Source organism: Salvia miltiorrhiza, chromosome 2 (assembly GCF_028751815.1).
Source record: "Salvia miltiorrhiza cultivar Shanhuang (shh) chromosome 2, IMPLAD_Smil_shh, whole genome shotgun sequence".
NCBI classification, from domain to species: Eukaryota; Viridiplantae; Streptophyta; class Magnoliopsida; order Lamiales; family Lamiaceae; genus Salvia; species Salvia miltiorrhiza.
This window is the reverse complement of record NC_080388.1, coordinates 1426595-1436349: the sequence shown is the minus strand read 5'-3', so window position 1 is coordinate 1436349 and position 9755 is coordinate 1426595. Positions and strand designations below refer to the sequence as shown.

General features: G+C 37.8%; 2 protein-coding genes across 2 annotated transcripts; both read left to right on the top strand.

The window, feature by feature from the left end:
* Positions 1-6885: 6885 nt before the first annotated feature.
* LOC131007570 (uncharacterized) lies at positions 6886-8984 on the top strand. Its single transcript, XM_057934479.1, has 10 exons — positions 6886-6953; positions 7046-7132; positions 7403-7489; positions 7566-7682; positions 7765-7833; positions 7929-7982; positions 8067-8132; positions 8229-8398; positions 8475-8655; positions 8943-8984. Exons 1-10 carry the CDS (start codon positions 6918-6920, stop codon positions 8982-8984), a joined length of 909 nt encoding a protein of 302 aa, XP_057790462.1. The 5' UTR covers positions 6886-6917.
* Positions 8957-9755, top strand: LOC131012534 (uncharacterized). Its single transcript, XM_057940516.1, has 3 exons — positions 8957-9059; positions 9135-9278; positions 9349-9755. Exons 1-3 carry the CDS (start codon positions 9057-9059, stop codon positions 9709-9711), a joined length of 510 nt encoding a protein of 169 aa, XP_057796499.1. The 5' UTR covers positions 8957-9056; the 3' UTR covers positions 9712-9755.

Genomic DNA, 9755 nt, shown 5'->3' with positions numbered 1-9755 from the left:
GGATCAAAACACCATTATTTGCTCATTCTATACCGGGTGTAGTGGTGAGATGCAAAGAGACATGAATGCATCGGCCAATGGAGCATTGTTGGAGAAGAGCCACGAGGAGGCCGCCCACATCATTGAAAATTTAGCCGCAAATAGCTACCAATTTCCGGGGGAGAGGACTATTTTGAAGAAGGTGGCGGCTACAACAAGCTCGGATCCAATAGCTCTTTTGACGGCTCAATTGACCGCTATGAATAGCAAGATTGATGCTATGTCAAGATCAAGAGTAGAAACCGTGGTTGAAGAACAAACTAGCTTTGAGGATGTGAACTACATCAACAACAACAACAACCGAGGCTATGGGAACTTCCGGCCCCAACAACAAGGTGGCTATCAAGGACAAGGGCAATACAATCAAGGGTTTCAAGCAAATCGTCACCCGAATCTTTCCTATGGTAATCCCAATAACTTCTTGCAACCACCGCCCGGATTTGCGGTGAGTGATGGCATGATCAAGGAAGAGAAGAAGCTCAACCTTGAAGAGATCTTAATGAAATTCATAACGGCCACTCAAGCCCACATGACGAGAACCGATGAAAGGTTAGAGGCTCAAGCAACCCAATTGAAAATGCTTGAGATGAAAGTGGGACAAATTGCCGAATCCTTAAGCAACCAACATCAAAAGGGGCAATTTCCGAGTAATACCGTTGTGAATCCAAAAGAACATTGCAAGGCTATCACTATAAGAAGTGGGAAGATACTTGAAGAGTCCAAGATACCTCCGGAAGTCAAGAACAATGATGAGAACATTTCCTCAAAAATGCAAGGCGATAAGGAGAAGGAGAAAGATGTGTACAAGGCACCACCACCTTATTGCCCACCAATTCCATTCCCTCAAAGACTTCAAAAGAAAAATGTGGAGAGTGAGTTCTCTAAATTCCTTGAGATCTTTCGGAAGGTACACATCAACATCCCCCTTGTTGAAGCTTTGCAACAAATGCCCAAGTATGCAAAATTTCTCAAGGAAGTTCTATCCAAGAAGAAGAAATTAGAAGAATTTGAGACGGTCAACCTCACCGAAGAATGTTGTGCCATTCTTCAAAAGAAGCTACCCATCAAGATCAAGGATCCCGGGAGCTTTACTATCCCATGTGATGTTGGAAATGGTCGTTTTGGAAAGGCCTTGTGTGATTTGGGAGCAAGCATAAATTTGATGCCTCTCTCCATCTTCAACAAGCTTGAAATAGGAACCATTAAGCCAACCACGATTGCTTTGCAAATGGCGGACCGTTCCGTTTCATATCCAAAAGGGATAGTGGAGGATGTCTTGGTGAGGGTTGACAAATTCATTTTTCCGGTGGATTTTGTGGTGTTGGATATGGTTGAGGACAAGGATGTACCTTTGATCCTTGGACGTCCATTCTTGGCGACGGGGAGGGCCCTAATTGATGTTGCAAAGGGCAAGCTCACATTGAGAGTGAATAATGAGAGTGTTACCTTCTCAATCCACAAAGCTCCCAAGCACAAAGATGGGGAAGAAAGAATGAGAGTGGAGGAATGCAAATTGATGCAAGTGATTGAACCTTGCATCAACATGAAAGAAAAATTGAAGGGAGAAAGGAAAGAGGAGGAAGCCCAAGGCTTGGAGTTGAAGCTTCTCCCCACACACTTGAAGTATGCATTCTTTGGTGAGAATGAGATACATCCAATGGGGCAAGACCGTGTACTCCAACTCAAAGAGTTAGATGAGTATCACGCATTTGAGAAGTCAAGCCTCTACAAAGAGATGACAACAAGTGCTAATGACGAGATGATGCACAAACGGGAGTTTGCACCCGATGATGAAGTCCTTCTCCTCACCTTCCGTCAATCACTACCTCCGGAAAAGCCAAGATCAAAATGGACGGGTCCTTTCAAAATCAACAAGGTTTTCAACAATGGAGCAATTGAATTGAGAAAGAAGGATGAAAGAACCTTTGTGGTTGAGAAGGAAAGAATCAAGGCATTTTTGCCTTTGAAACCAAAAGTTGAAGTGTTCGTTGGAACCACCCCCGAGCCATAACACCATCATGGAGACGTCTAGCTCATGACGTTAAACTAAGCGCTAGTTGGGAGGCACCCCAACAAGGTACCCTTTAATTTTTGTATGGTTTATTTTTTTTTTTTTATATATGTTAGTTTTTTTTGTGAGTCCGAGACAACTTCTCCTTCTCTTTTCTTCCAAACTCATTTTCACTTTGTGTGAAATAAGTTTGGGGGGAGGGGAGAGATGGATTAGTTGTCTCATCTATCTTAAGCTTTACTTGTTTTTGTTTGTTTTAGTATTGTTGTCTTGTTTTTGTTATTGTTGAATAAATGAAAGCTTGAGAGTTAGTTGGGTTGATATTTTTGTTTTTGTTTTGCTTGGGATAATTGTATCAAACTTTGTGATGTTGATTGAATGTCATTGGGCTTATGATATGAATCGTTTCTTGGAAAAATTGTGTGTATCACTTGTGGATTATGCATGAAAAGTTTGAACTTGTGACAAGTGAGTTAAATGTTTTGCCTCCAAGAACTTGAAAATGAGCTTGTAAGAATTGAGCCTTTGATTGTCATACATTTACAATCTCATTTTGTTCTTGAGTGTAAATCATTTGAGCATGTGTGTTGATCTCTAGAACTTGCCATGAGTCCTTTCTTGAAAATAAAAGTAGATGTGTTGTTAATATTGAAGTGATTTAAGGCCATCTTTGTTAGCCACTTAACTCAAATTGTGTCCAAATTCTCATTTGATCCTAGTTTACCCCTTTCGTGCCTTGTAGCCTTTCTTTTAATGAACCAATGATAAAGGGGTAGAACTTAGAGTGTTAGTGGTTGCTTTGATGAAAATGGTTGGAAAATGATTGAAATTGCTTGTCAAACTTCGATTGAGTGAAAATCACTAGTCTCCTATAAGCTCAAAAAGAAAAAGAAAGAAAAATGAAGAGACATGTGAATAAAATAGTACAAAGGGGAGTGATTTGCCTTTTGAATCATGGTCTTGATAAGTATTCATAGGGTGAAAAGGAAGAAAAGTGGGGATATTGGTTGATTGATTAGAAAAGAACAATGGTGAATATGACATATTCAATTTGGGAATTGTATGAGATATGAGTCACTTTGCCTATAAACACCTCACCTCACCAAAGAGCTCTCATTGCAACCTAAATAGAAGCCCTTTTTGATCTTTATTTGTAACACATTGAAGTATAGAGAGTTAGGATAAATGGCAAGCTTATGGTAGATTGCATACTTGTTTCAATTTGAGTGCAAACACGTCCATTCTAAACACTTGAGAGTTGAGTGCGTCATTGAAACATACACTTTGTTAGGATTCAAGCTTGGAGGTTATAATATTGAACTCATTATCACTTGTGACTTCTTGGAATGCATTTCTACTTGTGATGCACTTTTGAAAGATTTTTTGTAAAATTTGAAGCCCTTGAAATGACACCAATTCATGCTCACATGTTTGTTTACTTTTATTTCTCTTCTCTTCGTCGTTTGGGGACAAACAACACTTTAAGTTTGGGGGGTATCTTCCACAAAACCAAATTTTTCAAAATATAATCCACCACAACACAACAATTATTTCTCATGATATTATGTCTTTCTAATGTATCCTATGTACCCATTTTTTCCACTTTTCTCACTTTTCTTTTTTTTTCTTTTTTTTTTCTTTTTTTTTTCAACAACTTGTAGGGTACTAGGATTATTTTTAATCAAGATCAAAGTTCATAAACCATTATCACGCATCTCCACAAACCAACTACCCCATAACAACAATCTCCAAGCTCCCACCCACAGCTAAATCAAATAAAATAGAAAATAAGGCTCAAAGGGGGCGAACTAGGATCATATATAGTAAAAGGGCAAGTATGGGATATATAGGCTAGCAAAGATGGCCTTCTATCATCTCAAAGTTATTAAGCACACTATGTGACCTCGAGGGAGAAACCAAGACAAGTTCTAGTGAGAAACATGCATGCTCGAACAATCACTCAAGAATAAGAAATAAGACTGTAAAATAATGACAGTCAAGGCTCAAATCCTCACAGCTTATTTAATTGATTGCAAACACATAGAGACCATGCTTATCATTCATCACTCATGCTCAATCTCAACAATATCAACACAAACGCATGAAATTTCACAAGTTTTAAACAGAAATCATCATGAACCAGTTATCCAACCAATCTCTACACTACTCACATCATCACCAAGGTATCATCACAGAGAAACCACCAAAGCAAGACTAACGAACTCAACAACAAAACAAACAAAAACAACTAAAAAGAAACAATGCACCCACAAAGACACATCCCCCCAAACTTATTCACCGCCAAGGAGAATAAGTTTGAAAAGGATTTGTGGGGCACAAAAAAAAAAAAAAAAAACTAACAAACAAAAAGAAACGAACTAACCAAGATTGGGTTGCCTCCCAATAAGCGCTATTTTTAACGTCGTTAGCTCGACGATCCAGCAGGTGTAGGTGGTGGCCACTTTTCATCAAATTTGAGTACATCATCTGTTGCGAACCAATGATAAGATGGTTTTCCAACCTTCAAAATTTCTTGAAAACTATGGCCATCCTGTGAACAATCAAAAGTACTACCACACTGCAAAAAGTGTTCATTAGATGAATCAAAATTAAAATCAAAAGATGGAGTTAGATAAAAGTTAAAGAGACAAGCCTTCAATGATTTCCCTTGGTCGATGCAAGTGTCGACTACATTTAGGACATTGCGCTCTTCAACACTTTTAAAATTTTCATCCTTCAAGCTCATCTCAACTTTTCGAACTTCTTGCTCTTCTTCTATCGCTTGAGGCTCTTCATATGAAGTATCACTTTCGAGCTCAATGGTCATACACTGCTCTTTTGGACTCACCATAATATTGCTTGAGAATTGGCCCGACTGATATAGATTGCTAATAGCAGTGGTCACTTGAGTCATCTGAGTCTCAAACACCTTCATCCGGGTCCCTAAAGCAGCAGTGGTAGACTCAAGCTTCTCCATTCTCTCATCCGACTTGGAGATAAATTTCATCAGCAGCTCCTCCAAATTAGGCTTCTTCTCCTCATTGATGACTCCATTGGTGACAGAGAAGCCTGGTGGAGCCTGAAGCGCGTTACTCGGGCACCCTCCATGATAGAGCTGTTGCCAACTCTGATTGTTTCCCTGCTGTACTCTTTGAAATCCACCCTGCTGAAAATTCCTGAAATTCCAATTGCTGACAAAATTTGCTTCTTCCATCATCATCAGATTTTTCACAGCTGACTCCATCTTAGCAATATGCAAAGCATTTATCTTGGAAGACAATGCAGCGATTTGAGTGGCTAACAAAGTAACTGAATCAGAATTTGTGGTGGCATCAACATTCTCCAAATATACCCTCTCGGCGGGCCATTGATAGCATGTAGTACCCATGCTATCAAAAATCTCCATAGCTGCTCATGCACTACCTGGAAAAACTCCAGAACCAAAAAATAAGAACCAAAAGAAAAATAGAGAAAATAAATAAAAATAACAAAAAAAAATCCAGATTAGTCTCAAACAATCTATAGATAGTACTGATAAAAATCAGTCCCCGGCAACGGCGCCAAAAACTTGTTCGCTATTTTCTTTAACACGCCGCAAGTGTACGGGTGCAATTGTGTACAGTAGCAAGCAAGGTCGTATTCCACAGAGACTGAATTATTATCAATGCCTATCCTAAATTATTCTACTCTATCTGGACAAACGAAAATGAGAGTTTTTGTAGTAAAGAACAAAATAAATAAACAGCAGAAAAGAAAATAAATCAAGCTGCGAAACAGAGAAACAGATAAGAGAAGATTTCCCAAGGTAAAGGTTTCAACAGATTCTCCTAACTAACATGTTCAATTCAATTAATAAGATGATTCCTAAGGCAATCTCAAAACTAGTCTATACCCACTCCCGTGGCATACAAACCGTTGATTACATGCAAGGCTACCGTCCCCGGATCACACTTCTAACATGCAACTCCTAAAAGCTCATAGGATTAACGCATTCACAAATATCAATTCCCTTTAGAATTAAATATATGTGTTCTATGTTCTTAGTTCAGGTAATAATTACATCTCCCGATCTCAAATTAAAACCTATGATTATGCTAAATTGGTGGCCAATCAATAAAGCAAACAATTATAACAAGAACATAAAAAGGAATAACAATCTCAATTAATTGAATCAAACACTCTGAAATTCAAATCATGTCTACTCCCTAAACCCTGGAAAAAGGGATTCTAGCCACACATAGACATATGAACTAGAATACAATTCTCAATAAAACAAATAAACATCCAACAAGAAAAACCATAGTAAAATCGAGAATCTTCAGTCTTGCTCTTGCTCTGTTCTCCGTCTCTCTCAGCTCTCAGGAAAAGTAAAATATGATACAAAGTGATAAAAGGTTGCAGAGAATAAGTTCTTGGGGAGTATTTATATGCCCTAGGTCTTGTAGCTCTCAAAAATACCCAAAATCGCTAAAAAAAACGAATTTTGGGCGGAAATACGGCGACTTGCGCGGCCACGTCGCCCGCGTGACGAAACAGAACTTCTAATAGCTTTGCGCAGCGATTTTGTTTTGGCTCGTTCTCCCTCGTCCGAACTCCGATTTATGATCCGTTTGCGCTCACAAACTCCTATCGAGACGAACTACAACTTGTATTTCAGCCAATTCTTCCAAATTCTGCTTCATTATTTCTAAAAAGTCGTTCAAATATAAGCAAGTAACAAGTTCTTGACCATAAACGAATATAAGCTCAAATAGACCATCAAACACACAAAATCCTCACAACTAAGCATAAAAAATGACACACCAAGAGGTAAAAATGCATGTTTATCAATCCCGTCGAACATGTTCCCAACCCAGAGGGTGCTACTATGGTTGAGGATAGCTTTGCCAAGGAATCTGCAGTGGTATTATTAGTTTTTATAATGCATTTTTGTTAAAATTATGTGTCATTGCTTCGTACGGTTTACAAAATATTGTGTGTGTGTTTTTATCTTAGATTGAAGCTACAGTCTATAAGGAGCAATCGAAAGAATATGGCATGGTCGATGATAGTGTAGCACACGAAGCAGGGAATGGTGAACTGGTATGAGTTATATAATATTCTCTGACCATAAAATAATGATATTCATAAAATTTAAAGTTTAGTTTGGTTGTGTTTTTCTGTATTCTGGATTTTACTTGCATGTACCTTATAATAAATTAAGGTTCCAATTGAGGGTGAAACTATGGTTGAGGAAAGTTTTGCCAACAAATCGGTAGTGTTATTATTAGTTTTTATAATGTATATTTGTTAAATTTATGTGCCATTGCTTCGTAATGTCGATAAAATATTGCGTGTGTGTTATTATCTTAGATTGAAGAAAAAGTCCAGCAGGAACCATTAAAAGAATCTGCCATGGTCGAGGATAGTGCAGCACATGAGACGGGGACTGGTGAACTGGTATGAGTCTCTATATTGTTTTCTAAAGATGTACAAATATAACTTAAACAATAACATGGAGTTCTTTATATATAAGGGAAAGTCTGTTGACGGTATAGAGCAACCGTCCAAAGAAGCAACTGAAGAAGGAGTTATGGGAAAGGGAGCCATGGATGCAGTTCAGAGTAAGGGTGGCTGTGTTGTCAAAAAAGTGGTATGTTTTAGTGTATTACGTAAGACTCATAGCTTTTAAAAAACATAGAAATTAAAAAATTATACATATGTTAAAATTGTAGGTTGCTAGAAAGGCAGACGTTGGAAATGTGAATGAGGTTGCCAAGACTCCACCCCGTAGGTCAACAAGGGTATGGAACCAGAAATTCTTCTTATTGAGTTTAAATACAACTTATGTTTATTTTGATAAAATTCTTCTTAATTGGAGTTGTGTTTATATCTGTAGGCTGGAGGTGCAGCCCGTGGAAAAGGTTCAGACAACATTGATAAACAGCTGGAGGTGCTGAAAAAAATATATGTTAGGAAAAATGTGAAGAAGTAGTTCAATATGGTTGTAACTTAATTTACATTTTGCGATAAACAGGTTAATGGAACTGAGATATTAGATGGCAAGGCAGCACGTTTGCCTCTGGGAAGAATTGACGAAAACGTATGTGAATATTGTTAAAATTAAGTGCTATTATGAACTTGGTTAAGTACTATTATAAATGCATGTGCTTGAATTTATTTGTTTATGTGCGAGAAGATTCCAATGCAAGCTAGGAACATTGGTAAAACACCAATGAAGAGTTTGTTAAGAAAAACAGCAAAATTCAGATCACCCTTCCTACAAAGGGAAATCTCAACATCAAAGCAACTGACCATAAAGGAGAAAGAGCTTACTTTCTACACATTGTATGCAGTTGAAGAAGATAGGTACAATACTTTTTGGTTTGCTACTTTATGTGAATTTATTGTTTAATAGTACTGAAGTGAAATTATATATTTGTAGGCATGAGCTTATGTTTTCGGCCATCGATGTTGACTTAAGGCGTTATGATATGATAACCCTAAAAAGAGGCATAGTAGTTGGAACGGCTGTCATAGATGCATGGGCAGTAATCTTGAATGGCCAAGAGCAATATCGCTCTGAAACATCGCCTACACGATTCTTTGCAACAACAAACATATATGTGAGTGAACAATTATTACAGTGTGTTAGCAAATTAAATTCAATAAGTTTATATTTGATATTCAGAACATCATAATATAAATTCGGCTTGACAACTTATGCTATTCGGATTTATTCAGATAAATACATCATGTTATTCGGATAAGTTACGCATGCTATTCAGTAATATTCAGATAAAATAACTGCTATTTTGTTCAGTTTGAATATGAAGCATATTCGGCGCTAGGAGCTTTTTACATTTTATTTGTGTAAAGCTTATTAGATTAAAAAGGTATTATGTTGTAATAGGTGGATTGTCTGAAGCCAACTGATTGGTCCTACGCCGACTAGAAGACTTCATTTTTTCTAACACTATATGCTGAGATACAGGCACATCATGGAGATTTGCTTTCTGTCGTAGACATGGTAACTTTACTACTTGTGAAAATATATCTTTTTCAATGTATTATTATTAGGTATTAAAATATTTTCTATCTATAGTTTTTCTTCCCGGTGTACGAAAAAGAAAAGTACTATGCTTTGTGTTTCGATACACGTCGTCAGCGACTGTATATACTAGACAACACTAATGAAGTAACTGGAGATGCAAATGACACCAAATATAGGGGTGTATGCCGCGATCTGGTGAGTGGCTTGATATCCATATTTATTCTTCTGGTTTATATGTCAACTTTAATGGATATGTTTGTTGTAGCGTAAACTATTGGCCGACTTCCTATACTACCACAACGATGAGAGAAAGGCGAAGGCAGTGGCTAACTCAGTTGAGCATGTCGTCAAAATGTCGTGGGCTGATAGTAAGAACGAAGTCGACACAGGAGTATACCTAATGAGGCATTTAGAGACCTTTATGGGTGATGTTACAAAGGGGTGGACATGCAACTTATCCAATAAACGCCCACAGCAGTTGACAAGGTTGCGCATAAGGTATTGTGCATCGATAGTTGCGTGGGAGGGAAACAGCGAGAAGAAAGAGATTGGAGACAAAGCATCGTATACCTTTACAGAGATGTGCAAGAATCCAGGATTCAATGTGAACTCGATCCTACTTGGGTGAAACTTCATCAACTGAACACTATTCCACGTTACAATTTATAAATT